This window comes from Ascaphus truei, chromosome 14, assembly GCF_040206685.1.
Source record: "Ascaphus truei isolate aAscTru1 chromosome 14, aAscTru1.hap1, whole genome shotgun sequence".
Taxonomy (NCBI): Eukaryota; Metazoa; Chordata; class Amphibia; order Anura; family Ascaphidae; genus Ascaphus; species Ascaphus truei.
Window position 1 is genome coordinate 18,821,837 of NC_134496.1, and position 16,071 is coordinate 18,837,907.

General features: G+C 42.1%; 1 protein-coding gene across 2 annotated transcripts; it reads right to left on the reverse strand.

Moving 5' to 3' along the window:
- Positions 1–626: 626 nt before the first annotated feature.
- LOC142465378 (DNA polymerase alpha subunit B-like) lies at positions 627–13,568 on the reverse strand. Of its 2 annotated transcripts, XM_075569351.1 has the most exons (3): positions 11,315–11,475; positions 10,926–11,047; positions 627–773 (listed from the first exon to the last, which is right to left on the reverse strand). In XM_075569351.1, exons 1-3 carry the CDS (start codon positions 11,391–11,393, stop codon positions 711–713), a joined length of 264 nt encoding a protein of 87 aa, XP_075425466.1. In that variant the 5' UTR covers positions 11,394–11,475; the 3' UTR covers positions 627–710. The 2 variants fall into 2 exon arrangements, 1 of the variants encoding a protein (XP_075425466.1); XR_012787857.1 differs by lacking the exons at positions 627–773; positions 11,315–11,475 and adding an exon at positions 13,413–13,568 and having other exon boundaries at positions 10,314–11,047.
- Between the last annotated feature and the right edge of the window lie 2,503 nt (positions 13,569–16,071).

A 16,071-nucleotide genomic window follows, 5' to 3' on the forward strand; every position in this document is an offset into this window, starting at 1 on the left:
CCCTTTGGCTGCACCAAAGGCTGTGCGCCTTTGGGGCAACGCAGATGTATGCTGGAGTGAACAAAAAGATCTTTTCTTTGTGTCCCCATGGCTCATTAACATTCCAGTGGGTGGGGTTGCCGATTCAACAAAGAACAAGCACATGTTAACCCTTAGCACGCTGTCCTGTGCAGAGGGGAGCAGTTCTTGGGGGGGCCCCATCAGACTGTGCGCCTTTGGGGCAACGCAGATGTACGCTGGAGTGAACATATACCACTTGTTGTAAAGTGAAACGTTGGAAATGCGAGGACTACCTGTATAGTGTAACACAGTAAAAGCAGATGTAGAAATTATATATCGATGAGGTGTCCCACTCACATTGAAAGTAGAGAAAGTGAAGCAGTGTGGTGATTAGGAGTAACCAACTCTTAAGGTCCTCTGGACACCGTCGTCAATCATCCATCAGACCCAAATGGACGGGAGGGAGGAAAGGGAATTCCCACATAAAATAGAAAAAACAGCAGCAATAGTGCAGATTGCTTTATCAATATAAAAGATTAAAATATGTGTATCACACACTCAAACATCGGAAAAGTCAAGCAGTTAGACCACCCTGGGTCAGAAGAAAGTGATAGCAGCGTTCCTTCTCTCAGCAGTGTCCCGACATCGCACGTGCTCTCTGCTGGGGATGTGCGATGCCAAAGGTTGAGAAGCTTCCAGCTGTAAAATATTCACTGACTCTTCTGTGCGACTTTTCGATGCTGGCCACGTCCTACGCATTTCGCTATGTAAGCCTCATATGGGGCAGAAACAACACAAGAGGGCGAAATAATACAAGTGACAAACAAAGAGAGATTATATCAATTAATTCATATCACAACAGGAGAAAGTTCGGTGGCGATTAATATTTTGGATACGATTCCCAAAATGACAGACGACACATTTCAGTATATGGTAAAGTTTCAGACTGCATATAACTTGTTATTTTCTGTTGATTGTCCAGAGAAAATGATTAAAGTATTTGTGAAAAAACTCAAATATCTGGATCCCTTAACTTTGGCAGCCGCTTCAGAAAAAGTATCAATAGATATAGTTACATAGTTACATAGTAGATGAGGTTGAAAAAAGACGTACGTCCATCAAGTTCAACCTTTGACATATTTAGACAACAGATACTTTATCTTATATCAATACTTACTTATTGATCAAGAGGAAGGCAAACAAAAAACCCCATTAAGGGGAAAAATAAATTCCTTCCTGACTCCAAGAATTGGCAATCGGATTAATCCCTGGATCAACATTTTCCCATGTTTACTTATTTGGTATATCCCTGTATACCTTTCCTTTCTAAAAAGATGTACAACCTTTTTTTGAACAAATCTATTGTATCTGCCATCACAGTCTCCATGGGTAATGATTTCCACATTTTAACTGCCCTTACTGTAAAGAACCCTTTCCTTTGTTGCTGGTGAAATCTCCTTTCCTCCATCCTTAAGGGATGCCCCCGAGTCATTTGTACTGTCCTTGGGATGAATAGTTCATTTGAAAGCTCTTTGTACTGTCCCCGAATATATTTGTATATAGTTATTATTTCTACGCTTTCACAGCGGGGATATGATATCAATAAGTCAAGGGTTCAAAATATCATAGTAAGTTTATTGCACCAAGGTACAAAAATTGAGAGAGAGAGAGAGAATTCAAAAATGAGCTATCTCCTCTGACCACATATTGCTTGACATCACACTTTTATACATTTCAAATGAGTAAGGGGCTGGCTTGGAGATAAAGAAAAATATAATGACATACAAAAACCTTATTCATGCAAAAATATATGCTTCGCAAGCTAACCTTTACCCTACATATCTCCCCGTAATTTGGGCCTCATAATCTCCTGATTTAAGGAGTAACCACTCAGCCCTCTGTGTGTAGCGGCAAGATAAGAGAAGCGGGGGCTACAAGAATGAGTTTGTTAGAAAAACTGTAACAATGCAATTGTTTCTATTTCAAGACTAGTAGAAATTATATGAGTGTTGGTCTTTGCCAGGAGCGATGCTCTACAGCGCAGCTTTCATACACAAATAAACAGCTGCTATACACATACATACAAGCAAACACTCAAAATGGCTGCTTGGCCAAAATGGTGGTGATGATAGTCTGCGTTCATATAGCCTTCCCCCCTGAGTGCACCCACACATGCCCGTGTGAGTGTTTTATTAAACTTGTGCTAATTATGTTTGTATCATTTTGTTATTTTTCTGTTCACATCCACATGTACAGTATTTCTTCTGTGGGGGACACCACACGCAAGAAAAAGGAGAGGAACAGAACAGACGAGAGACATCACATCAAGAAAAGAATAGCCCTGACGAGAATCGGAGACTGAATCTACAAGAAAAGAAGCGAGGATGCAAAAGATACCTTGATGCGCAAGCATTTGCACAAGGCCGTGTGAGTGTTTATGTTATTTTAGATCTACACCATCCACTTTTCAGATTCTCACACACCCGTATCAGATTGCATTATATTTTTTATTTTTCACTCCACCAGTGCTCCCCCATCCCCTTCTCTCTTTTTGCTTTCATATAGCCTGAGCCAGACACCTTATCTGAAATCTTCACACCGCGTAGACACCTCTTTTAGAATGTAAATACATCTAATTTAGCTAGTCTCTCCTCATAAAATAGATTGTCCATCCCGTTTATTAATCTGGTGGCTCTTCTCTGCACTCTCTCTAGTTCCAGAATGTCTTTTCTAAGGTGTTGCTGCTTTGTTCATTGATAATATCGGATGCCAACTGCTACAAAATAATCCTAAATGTAAACTGACTGAAGTTAATAGGAACAAAGAGGACTTTGTTTGTGGTACTCAAAGGGTTAACAGGAATGCAGTTTCAAGTAGAGCAGAGCAAAGGAATAGAGAGGGGGGATTTCGAAAGGAAATCAGATGTTATTTTTGTCACAGACTTGGACATATAAAGAGAGATTGTAAAATGTTTCTAGATTCACAGTCTGAAGAATAGGGAAATTAAAATGAATTTATTCAACCGCCTGTCACGGTGACTTTATGGCAGGCTGTAATTTACACAAAAATATATATAATATATATATATAACTGGGTTGAACTGGTACGAGACTTAGATATGATAAAATATAATTTATTCCTTGATAAAGGTGAACACAACAGATTATACAAATAACAGGCAAAATATAGACACTTACTTAGAGATGGAAATGATGAAACAGTCACATCTGGACTGGCAGTTCATACAGCAAATCTTCATCATCCCAAGACACGAAAAGACATTTTAGTAAGGGGTGACTCTGACTTAAATACCACGTCAAACTCATCTCTTAACCCTAGATGCCGAAACGGCTAGCGAAAGTCTTTGAAGTTGTTTGACTTCCAGTGTTTTAGTGTGAAGTTTCACACTTAAAAATTCAGTTCCTTTGGTCCCTGGGCCAAGCATAAACAATTAGGCAATTTAGCCTTTGATCACCAGGCTATGTAAATTCTAGCAAGATGTCCTTCCTGCTCATTATCATAACAGAGGGAGTTTGCAGTTTTCACAACAGACTCAAAATCCCATATACCCTGTAAATAACTTCATAACTTCAGTTCAGTAGTACTTACTGGCCCGCGAGACATATTAATACATTCCGTCACACCTGACGCTCCCAATGAGACTAAATATTACCATGTAGTACTAAAATTAAGAGAGATATTAATATCTGGCTCTTAGTATCTGTTAGATATCAAGTGTTTAGAATCATTAGTTGGGGCTAAGTCCCACAAATACACCTATGTAACTCTTAGCACGTTCAGCCAAGGACATCTCATAATATTCTTATATTTAATAAGGTCACCCATTCTGATTTTCTCCTTGGATAGCCGCACCCCTTGCCCCCATCAATAAATCCTTTGAAGCAGGGACCCCTGGGTAGGGGACATTTGTCACCTGGTTTTAGATTACACACTCAATGCCCCAGACCTCTTGTAGCAGAGGCGTTTGTAAGTGTGAGTTATAACACTCACAACCCACTCTAGCTTCCTGCAAACAGGTATTAACATACTGTACACTAAAACCCCTTCTGCTTTTCACATTCAACTTCAATCAAGCCTTTTGAAGTCCACATTTTCTGAAAAGACACAATACAGTTGTATTTTCTTAAACTGTAGCTTATTAACCCCTTAAGCCCCAGTGTGTGTGGTATAGACACTGGCATAACAATAAAACATGGGAACAGGGGAATATACATTTTCATGTTAGAACAAGGGTTAAATCACATTTCTGGACATCAGCCCAGTTAACCCCTTACTTCCCAGGTGAGATTAGAGGGTGGCCAATTGGGGTGTAACCCCTTTAATCCCGGGTCAAATCCTCATGACCGTCACACCGCCTGCACCTCATAAACCCCAAGTTCCACATTGTACAATTGTCTGCACCTCAGGAACAAACACACAAACCATATGCCCCATTGCTCAAAGAAATAAGATACATTGTTGCTAACCATACAGAGTTACATGATTTGAGACATAAGAAAGGAGTTATTTGTACCACAAGTAATCAAGACATATTACTTAACCCACAATGACAATTAAAGAGCGTCACACCGCGTCCTCTTGAATGTTTAGCACCAGTGTATTTAGACAGTGACGATAGGCCTTTTGTGAAATGTCTTTTAGAAGGTCAGGATACAGAATTTCTTATTGATACTGGGGCACAATTAAGTGTAGGATCCAGGGCAGGAAGGGAGCAGCATCATCAGGAACACCCAGAAAAAAATACAAAACTCATCATAGTGTGGTATGAAAAAAAAATTATGTCAATATGTGAAACTTGGCTCTTTAGATAACCTACTTACAAAATGTAAGATATATAATAGCAGGTTTGTAATTGTGATGGATCTTTGGACACCTCAGGTTTTGGGCTGCAGCAAACAGCAGCATACATCAGATAGGGGTGGTGTCAGGCAAGATGGTGTTTTCACTCTGGCAGCAGAATATATTAAATGAGCACATTCACATCATGGTTTCTTTAGGAACCAGGGTATTGGATCGGCAGATGGAGAGATCCCTCACTTCACTCCGCTTCCTTGTCCTCCACGAGGGTGCCCCCTCGTCCGGTGCCAGATGGATGGCGTCTGTCGTCACTTCCTGGCCTGGCGGTGACGACTTCCGGTGGGCGTGAGTAGAGCGGAGAGTAGGGGGAACGCCGGTCCAAAACTATGCCTCCGTGAATACAGCAGAAAGACAGTTCCCAAACGGTAGATACAGCTGGGCTCTGCTAACTGTCTGCAAGTTTCTTTAGCTCAACGCGTTTCACTGCATGCCGCAGCTTCCTCAGGAGCAATGATCATGTCCCCTACTGGGTGTTATTTAAATAGCCCATTCAATTAGGGCAATTGGTAATGTAATCATATATAAATGACACAGGATAATTAACATCATTACACACAGAGTCTCCCAAACTGGGTACATAATCTCTGTGGTTCAAAAAACGACGCATAAAATACTTTAATACAATTTATTTAAAAAGAACATAAAACAAGATATATACGTAAATTAAAAATAATTAAATACTAAAATTAATGGGTAGTCGTTAGATCGAGATGCTTAATGGAGGGTAGAGAGAGAGAAAGAGACATATGTTAGTTGATCATAAACACAAAATAACTTTAATAAAAACTAACTAACTTTAATAAAAACATATAAAAGTTATACAATTAGAAATCCAAACTGGAAATGTAAAAGACTGGCATGACTAAAAATGACTTAAAAGAGGGGGGGGGGGGGGGGGGTGACATAGTGAAAAAGTTAAAGTGACTAGAGGAAGCATTTCGATCTAACGACTACCCATTAATTTTAGTATTTAATTATTTTTAATTTACGTATATATCTTGTTTTATGTTCTTTTTAAATAAATTGTATTAAAGTATTTTATGCGTCGTTTTTTGAACCACAGAGATTATGTACCCAGTTTGGGAGACTCTGTGTGTAATGATGTTAATTATCCTGTGTCAATTATATATGATTACATTACCAATTGCCCTAATTGAATGGGCTATTTAAATAACACCCAGTATGGGACATGATCATTGCTCCTGAGGAAGCTGCGGCATGCAGTGAAACGCGTTGAGCTAAAGAAACTTGCAGACAGTTAGCAGAGCCCAGCTGTATCTACCGTTTGGGAACTGTCTTTCTGCTGTATTCACGGAGGCATAGTTTTGCACGGGCGTTCACCCTACTCTCCGCTCTACTCACGCCCACCGGAAGTCGTCACCGCCAGGCCAGGAAGTGACGACAGACGCCATCCATCTGGCACCGGACGAGGGGGCACCCTCGTGGAGGACAAGGAAGCGGAGTGAAGTGAGGGATCTCTCCATCTGCCGATCCAATACCCTGGTTCCTAAAGAAACCATGATGTGAATGTGCTCATTTAATATATTCTGCTGCCAGAGTGAAAACATCATCTTGCCTGACACCACCCCTATCTGATGTATGCTGCTGTTTGCTGCAGCCCAAAACCTGAGGTGTCCAAAGATCCATCACAATTACAAACCTGCTATTATATATCTTACATTTTGTAAGTAGGTTATCTAAAGAGCCAAGTTTCACATATTGACATATTTTTTTTTTCATACCACACTATGATGAGTTTTGTATTTTTTTCTGGGTGTTCCTGATGATGCTGCTCCCTTCCTGCCCTGGATCCTAAACTGTTGTAAGGGAATCAGTGCATATTCCCTGGAAGGTTGAGAGAATTCGTCAGTTTCACAAACTTTTAATTTTATTTTTTGAGCACTTTTATAGTTGTTAAGCGCCTTTCCAAGTCACTGGGTTTCGCACAATTAAGTGTGACAAGACAGAAATTGCCAGTGTTACAAGAATCACCCATTTGTACTACTGTGGGATTTAATGGGCATGGCAGTAGAGTTTCTACATTGGTGAATTACATTTCTTTAGAAATACCAGGGTGCTTGAGAACTAAAATTGACATATGGTACAGTGAAGGTGTTGAAAATATCATTGATACAGAAGTGATGCAAAAAAAGAGGATTGTTGATTTGGGAAATCCGGTTATTTGGAGAGATTCTGAAGGGAAAAAGCCTGTGTTCGTTGATTTCAATTGCCTGAAATCAGTGATCATTTTTGTCTCAAGCAGGTTTTGCAAACCTTTCCAAAATTTGGGGCACAGGAAAAAAATGATTGTGGCAGATTTAAAGATGTAATGATTGATGTGAAAGAACAGGATGTTCCATCTCAATATCAGTACAGATTGCAAGAAGAAGCAATGGGTTCAGTTGCAGATATTATTCCAGCACACAAGAAAGGTCATGATTTTGTCACTGAAGGGAATGCAATAGTTGATTCTTTGGCTAAGGTAGCGGCTTTAACAGGAGAGACTGCAGTGGTTACAGAGACGAGTGCCATAGCGACTGTTAGAGACAAAGATACACAATTCCTTTCCTATGCTTTAAATGGACTCGAGGAATAGCAATGGACGTATCCTTTGTCCTGTTCAACAATTGAGATTTGATCATCCCAGAAGAAGCAGAGATGTGGTATTGAGGCTTCATCAATACACAACTAAGGATAGGATTTTAAAGGGCTGCAGATATAAAGGAACAATCTATTTCGAAAACGCCTCTATTCAGATCTTCCAGGACCTGTCCAAATTTACTATAGAAAGGCGAAGAGGACTGCGAACGGTGACGGGGATAATCCAGGAAAAGTTGTGTCTAGCGGGGTCTTAATATCCGTAACATCTTTTATTAATTTCATAACTATCTTCCAGTATGTCTGGATTACTGGACAATCCCACCAGATGTGCGCCAAATCTCCTATCTGTCCACATTCCCTCCAGCATCTGAGGCCTCCGGGAACATCTGCTTCAGTCTTTTGAGGTTGTAATACCAACGTAACAACATTTTGTATATATTCTCTTTCGTTACAGTGCATATAGAAGTTTTACCCGCATTCTCCTATATATCTTCCCAGTCCTCCCTTGTTATTTCGTTCTGGAAAGCCGGAGCCCACTGTCCCATATACTTATGGACCAGGGAATCCTTTTTGGGGATTAAACCTTGGTACATAGATGATATCAGCCCCTTTGGATGTTTTTTGTTTTGCATAAATCTTCGAATCCTGTGTATCTAGGGAACTCCTCCTCATAGAAACCGTGCCGAACAAAATGTCGGACCTGCATACTGTATATTTAAACAACTCAATTTGGGGTAGACCATACTTTCTCATTAATTCCTCAAACAACATTAGCTTGTCTTTTTCTAACAAATCTCCCACTTCCAGAATCCCTCTTTGTCTCCGAGAACCCGGGGGGAACCCCAGATTATCAATCAGAGGCGTAAACCTAGATGATACTGACATAACCTTATACGTATTTTTTGCCTGGTGCCAAATTTTCAAAGTAAACCCGATTACTGCTGGTTCAGGCTTCTCCCATACCCGATCCCAGGGCTCGACCGGCGCAAAGATCTCCCGATCCCAGGGCTTGACCGAAGCAAAGCCCGACCGTTTTTTTTAGTGAACTCTCCCAATCCACCCAGGCATAAACCCCTCTCAGAGAGTGCCAATAAACCATTTGTTTCATATGGGAGGCAGGCTTGATTATTCATCAAATGCTCTCTGCGTTTGCTTAAACTCCACACAGAACTTAATCTGCTCACAGATCAAATGAGCAAAGTGCAGCACCCTCTATGGGTTATCATATAGATCAAGGTCTTGATTATTCATCAAATACTCTCTGCACTTGCTTTAACTCCACACACAGCTTATTCAGGTCAGAGACAGCCTACTGGTTGCAAAACTGATCAATTAACAGGAACGATACTAAGATAAATAAATTGTATCTTTGTATGTGTATCAATAGTGACCTCCTTCATGTATAGTGATGGTCTCACACATTATAACTAACAGCACCATATAACGTGCCTAACGGGTATGCCCAGGAATTTCTATAGCTTTCATCCTGGTACCCATGGTACCCATGTGCCAGATCGCGTGTCCTGTTGATTCAGCTACATTGTATCAGTAGCTCTCACTCGCTACAATTGGGAGTATGGTAAATACATACACAAGACAGGACAGATGACTACCTCAAATGTGATGAATATGCACACATATGTGATCATTCTTCCTGTAATTATACAGGTTAATAAGAATTTTAACCCAGGGAGTGTTAGGACCTGCTACGGTCATGCCTTGAAAGTGGCAGCAGGCTTAAGACACTTTGGCCAAAGGGTTAAACTAAATGACCCTTTTTTCAAGAGAATATATAGGTATTGCACTGTGAATTTTTGTCACATTGGAAGTAGCTTTGGGCATCTTTGTCTGTTTATTGTTGAATATGCACACATGCCAGAAAAACCTCCTCAATATTGAAAGAGATTTATACAATCAGTTCTAGGCGTCTTTGATTCTACCGGCATTCATCTCCCGTGGCTGACGTCATCCTTGAGGACGCCGCCGGAACCCGACGATCGTTTCGCTCAAAACACGGGCACTTCTTCAAGACCGAAATAAGCTGTGTGTGGAGTTTAAGCAAGTGCAGAGAGTATTTGATGAATAATCAAGACCTTGATCTATATGATAACCCATAGAGGGTGCTGCACTTTGCTAATTTGATCTGAAACCACACAGCTTCACTATGGTAACTGTGTAATTAGTGCACGTATAAGAACCACATTTGTGACACCTTCACAATTACCAAATCGGCATTCTATCGTGAGGTATTTTAACCATTTATTATTTTCATTCACATTATATGCACTTAGATGAGTTTATTAATAAAATGTTATTGTTTTTTGGATTTTACCCCTCTAGAAATAAATCCTGAATACTCAGCATTTGTTTGGACTATCCATGTTCATTATCATTATTATAGGCAGAGTGCAAGCATTTGGGGATTCTTTTCATGATCTCTCTTTAATATGTTTATATGTTAAGGATATGTGGATGAATTAGATACAAGGTAACCTTTAGGATCTAAACAGTCAAAGTGCTGTATATGCTGAGAAACATCCTACTGCCATCTAGTGGCTATGGTTGAATATGAACAACAAATGTTATCTTAAGATGTCCTGTCTCAGACCATCATTTCTACTATTAATTTGAGACCAACATGTTTGGAGAAAAAAATCTAATTTGAGATATCCAAATAATTATTACTATATACCCAATATTATATTGGAATGGAGGATATAGCAATTGAGAGAATTTATGAAAGATTCCTTAGCTTTATATGTGGACATTTAGAGTGTGTAACAGAGATACATATACATACACACACACAGAGCTGTAAAAGGATGGGTGTTTATGTCAAATGCTACATTGTGGAAAGTGGTGTATAGGAATAGATTTAGACAAATATCAAATATTCGCTTATAAAGGATTTTCAAACATTGGTAGTTCATTGATTAACACCTCACTGGAGACAAAAATATAGAAAACAGTATATAGGAATAAATAATTCCAATAATTACTTATGAATGTTTCAAATTGTGATGGTTTGTTGACGAACACCTCACTGGAGACAAGAGTGTATTCAAAGAAAGGATATTAGGTCGAAATCAATATTGTGTCCCAGAGGGGTCGATGTTGTTTTGAGTGAGTAAATCCAATAGGATTCACGTTGGGAATTGAAAAAAATAAAATCTCCCCCCCCCCCTCCAATTTGGTTTTACCAACTCAATGCCACAACAAGTTATATTATCTGGTTTGCAATGGTGTTTCTCTTTGTAGTGTTTAGAGACACTGTGTGTCTCTACACACTGCTCGATATTGCGAATATGTTCGCTGATGCGTACTTTTAGGGTTCTTTTTGTACGACCCACATACTGGGTTCCGCATTCGCATGATAGGAGGTATATGACAACTTTGCTGTTACAAGATATGGTTTCTTTTATGGTAAGCCCTTTGGCCCAGGTCACCTCGTGTTCCAAGAGGTTAAGGTTGCCGACTGCCAGTGGCAGCTTCCGGGTGGTGCTGAAGGCCATCCATTCATTGACCATGTCTTCTTCACCCAGACTGTGGGCAGCGCAGAGCTCTACCACTGGAAAGAGAGAGAGAAAGAGGTCATGCATCTCCCAAGTGAACCCAGGCTACCTATGACCCCTGACCGCGGCTCAACCTGCTTCTGACATATTTTAGCCCTACTAGCTACAACCCTGTGACCCCTGACACCTGTCCCATCCCTTGACCTCATGACTTCTCAGTCCCATCCCATGACCTACAGCTTGCCCTAAGCACACAACCGTTGCTCCCTTAGCCACATCACTATCCCCCTGTGACCTCTCTCCGACAACTCCTCATTCCTCACGTTTTTCAGGTACGTTCTCATCTTCAAACCCAACGCCGAAGACCATTAGCTCCTCAATGCTCTTCAGCGACACTGGCATAGCGCCACCAGAACAGACCCACAGAACCAGGGAACCCGACTCGCAGCACCAGGGACCAGAACTAAAGCCGAACCCCAGGACCAGAACCGAGTCACAGAACCAGAAACAAAAAGTGGGGCCGACCCACAGAACCAGGGACCTAAACAGATGCTAACGCAAAGAAACCGAAATGACTCATAGAACTAGGTCCAGAATTGAGACCGATCCCAGGACCTGAAAAAACTCCAACAGAACCAAGGACCCAAACCAGGCCACTTACTGAGAGAATTGCAACAAGACCAGGAGCGGCTGTCTGATCAGGAGCGAGAACCAACAGCATCTGTCAGAATTCTGCCAGGTCCTAAACTGTGTCAAAACCGGGCCCTGCCGTGAGGGTGCGATCTGAGGCCGCATCGCTCCCAGGGGACCCACCTGTGCGTCTTACCGTAATGAGAAGCTACTAAAAACAACACCCAAAAAATACACAGCTACATTAGCGGAATAACCAGAACCCATAATCATGCCTCCTCCAAAAGCTAAAAAACCGGACATCCCAGATATCTTTAAAAACAAACGAGTAGCCGCAAGAGCACAAATGGGTGAGGACCCCGTATCTGCACAACCGCAGTCACACCAGGAAGAAGACCTGGACCCAAGAATTTGCACCAAAAAAAAGACATACGGCAACTATGTGTGAACTTGACAAATGCTTTCCAAGCTGAGGTCCAAAAAGTTGAGAAAGAGCTGGAAGGAGATGTTGCAAGACTTGAGGAGCGTACCAATGATATGGAGACACACATGGTGGAGGCAGCAGCCGCACATGAGGACCTCGCCCAGGAACTGCTCCGAGCTAAGGAGAAGGTCGAGGAATTAACAGAACAGCAAGAAGATCAAGATAACAGGTCACGCAGGAATAATTTACGCTTGCGAGGAATACCAGAAACAATAACAGATCTCACAGAGTATGTGACCCGACTCTAGCTCCTATTGTGTCCTGATACCCCGCAAACCGCGGCTGCTTTGTGACAGGGTACACAGAGCCATACGTCCGAGACAGCACAACCCTGATGTCCCACGGGATGTAATCCTCAGACTGCATTATGTTGATGTCAATGAAGTCATCATGACAGCAGCCAGAAACAGAGAAGCAATAGAAATGGAGGAAAGCAGGATCCAAATCTTTACAGATTTAATCGCCAGCAACACTACAGAGACGCAGAAACCTCGAAGCAGTCACGGAAACCTTGCGTGAACACAAGGTCAAATACAAATGGGGTTTTCCTTTTCGTCTTATTGTGTCTCAAAAATGGTCAACAGCATGACATAAAAGAAATGGGGGAGGCAGACAAGCTGAAGAAGCTGGATATCCAGACTACAACATTTCAACGACCCTCTGACGAATCTGCGGAAGTGCCCTGGACAACAGCAGGCCCAAGAAATATAACAACAAGATCGGACGCTCGCCCAGAGTAAACATAACTTTGAGGTTGCTGTAATGAACAGAACTATCACGCTAGATGCAGTAACAGATATAATCACCGGAGATGATCCGGAACGTTGCTCAAAATACAGTATATGAGACTTCTAGATATATGGACCGTTGTGAGGTTAAGCGGGATTACAGTTTTTTCCGGGTTTAATGCTTAGTAGTCTATGCCTAGAGTGTAAGGTAATGTTTTGGGTAGATAAGAAAATAACCGGTGCGGATGAATGTGGAAACAACATAGCAAGCATACAGCAAACTAAACTAGACTGGATGGCTCTGCACCATAGGTATATAAGTTAATAAGAGGAATGTATATTTGGTGGGCCCCCATGGCAGCGGGAGTATCGTGCTGCTGAGTTGCCCCCCCCCCCCCTCCCGCATTTTGATTAAGTTTGTATAGCACGTTGCTATATCGATATATGCTACTGCTGCTGGACCACAGATATGGTGCCAGCAGACCCAGGCCCTCACGGATTTCCGGGTGCCCCCGGGGTGGTTAACGTATGTTATATTTCTTGTTATATGTTCTGTTTTTTCCCCATGTGTTCCCTCACCCAGTCCGCTATGAAGTACATCTCGGCGTCTGCTTGTGTTCCAGGTAGGGTTGCCAGGTGTCCGGTAGTGAACCGGGCAGGTATTTGGTTCCCCTGTCCGGTAAAATATGAGAGATAATACCGGACATGGGATAGAGCAGGGCTGCTGCTGCTAGGGGGCTGGGCAGCTTCTGATAGGCTGAATTACACAGCAGCAACTGCCACAGGAGGTGGGGCCAAAGAGCAGAGGAAAAGCATGCAGCAGAGAGGTGAGGCTGTGTGTGTGTCTCAGTGTCCTGCCTGTGCGTGCGTGTGTGTGTCTCAGTGTGTGTGTGTGTATGTCTCAGTGTGTGTGTGTATGTGTGTGTCTCAGTGTGTGGGTCTGTCTTTCTGTCTGTGTCCTGTGTCGTGCCTGTATGTGGTGTGTGAATGTCTCAGTGTTTGTGTGTATCTCAGTGTGAGTGTGTGTATGTCTCAGTGTGTGTATATGTCTCAGTGTGTGTGTGTATATGTCTCAGTCTATGTGTGTGTATATCTCTGTGTGTGTGTGTGTGTGTGTGTGTGTGTGTGTGTGTGTGTGTGTGTGTGTGTGTGTGTGTGTGTGTGTGTGTGTGTGTGTGTGTGTGTGGACAGACAGTACATACAGTACTAGCAACTTTGTTTAATTGCTCACTCCCCCTTACTTTTCTTTTACCATACTAATAGTCTACCCATTTTCAAGGCCTATTAAAAATAACCACCATTGTAAATTCTAACAGAGGCTCCATAACTCAGCTCTCATCACAGCAGCATTGCAATCTCTGCAGCACCCTTACTTACAGATCATCACAGCAGCATTGCAATCTCTGCAGCACCCTTACTTACAGATCATCACAGCAGCATTGCAATCTCTGCAGCACCCTTAGGCCTCGGTCCCGCTGCGCTCGTTGGCGCGGGCGGCCATGTCGCGAGTTCCCCACCAGCAGGGGAATCCTCGCGAGCCGGTCCCGGTCCCCCCTGGCGGCACAGCTGACTACACGCTGTGGCGCGTCAGCCGCTAGGAGACACAAGAGAATGGTGTTTCCTAGCGTTGACGCGTCACGTGGTGTGGCTGTGAGCCAATGGGGAGGGGAGGCTTCGGGAGGAGGAGAGGCTTCGGGGAGCGGGGAGGAGTGTGGAGTGAAAGCAGGTGAGTGCCTGTCTGTGTGTGTGTCTGAGTGCGTGCGTGCCTGTCTGAAAGTTTCTGAATGTCCCTCTGTTATCTCATCCTGGAAGGCCCTCTTTTGCCTTAAACTTAACATGGCAAAAACAGAGTTCCTCATACTGACCCTATTATCTCCTTCCACATTACTCTTGAATCTTCCATCCAGTAGCTCAAGCACGCTGCTTAGGGGTCATTCCCTCAAGTCCTCTCTCATATTCTCCTCTTTCATTCAAAACATTTCTATAACTGTCGCTTTTTCCTCCACAATATCACAAAGATACACCTGTTCCTCTGTTGCTCAACTGTTAAAAACTCTGATTCAGACCCTCATTCTCTCCCATCTTGATAACTGTAATCCCCTGCTATCCCAGCTTCCTGACTTTCACCTGTCTTCCCTACTATCTCTCCCAAATGCTGCTGCCAGAATCACTCTATTCTTTAAACTCTGATTCTGCGTTTCCCCTCCTGAAATTCCTCTCCTGGCTTCTAATCAAATCCTACTGTTTCTGTACACTTTCCCTACCTACCAATTAGATTGTAAGCTCCTCAGAGCAGGGACTTCTCTTCCTTAATGTTACTTTTATGTCTGGATCACTTATTCCATGACCTCTTACCTTTACCCTTTGCTACCTATATGATTACGACGTGCACCACTTCTGTGAAGCGCTGTGCATATTACTGGCGTTGTTTACATAAAAACATACAATACAATATATACTTCAAACAATGCTTATGAGCTTTTAACCCGCATTTTTAAACACAAAATATTCCCAAACATCTTAATCCTCTAGAAATAAAATTGAAATGTGTTTTTACTCGTTAAACACAATACAGAACACACACAATACAAAAAACTTCTCTCACACACAGCCACACAACATCACAAAAATAACAAACAAATAAAAGAAAAACATTTCTCCCCTATTACCCCACAATTTCACCCTGCAACTATATTAAAAATTCCCTTCTCTTTCTTTACTCTCATAAATAACCTGAATTTAAAACTACTCTGATGCTCCAGAGCTTTTTGAGTTAACTTTCGTATCTTAGCACATTCCTCGCGCTGGAGAAAAAGTGGGGGCACGCTCTGTGCTGCTGCGATTTTGATTCTCTTTCTTACAGACATTTGATTTCATTGTGAGCAAAAAATATTCATGTTTTCGTACGTACTTGCAAGTTTTTGGATGGTGATTTGTGCACACAGGTGATACTTAGCATGGTTTATCTTTCACACAGGTAATCATTCAGGAAAAATTCATTAGGGTATCAAATCCATCTAACCACTCTCCATTAAGGGCGCAACAATTTTACTTGCCGGCACCGAAACTTGAGTTTATATCAGGAAATGATTTATAACCACTTATTGCATGTGGGGAAATGGAAGGAAAAGCTTATACGTTCATAATTGATTTGTGCGGCGTCCGCCAGCCGGGCCTGCCATGCTTGACTTTTGCCACAAAAACCTCATAAAATCCAAAGATTTATACTACCACAGAC

Bases quoted from the DNA above. Each gene is read 5' to 3' on its own strand.
- LOC142465378 (XM_075569351.1), bottom strand. From the start codon at position 11,393: ATGCCAGTGTCGCTGAAGAGCATTGAGGAGCTAATGGTCTTCGGCGTT. The intron at 11,048-11,314 runs GTGAGGAATGAG...CTCTCTTTCCAG, and splicing joins TGAGAACGTACCTGAAAAAC to TGGTAGAGCTCTGCGCTGCC. The intron at 774-10,925 runs GTGACCTGGGCC...GCCCCATATGAG, and splicing joins TTAACCTCTTGGAACACGAG to GCTTACATAGCGAAATGCGT.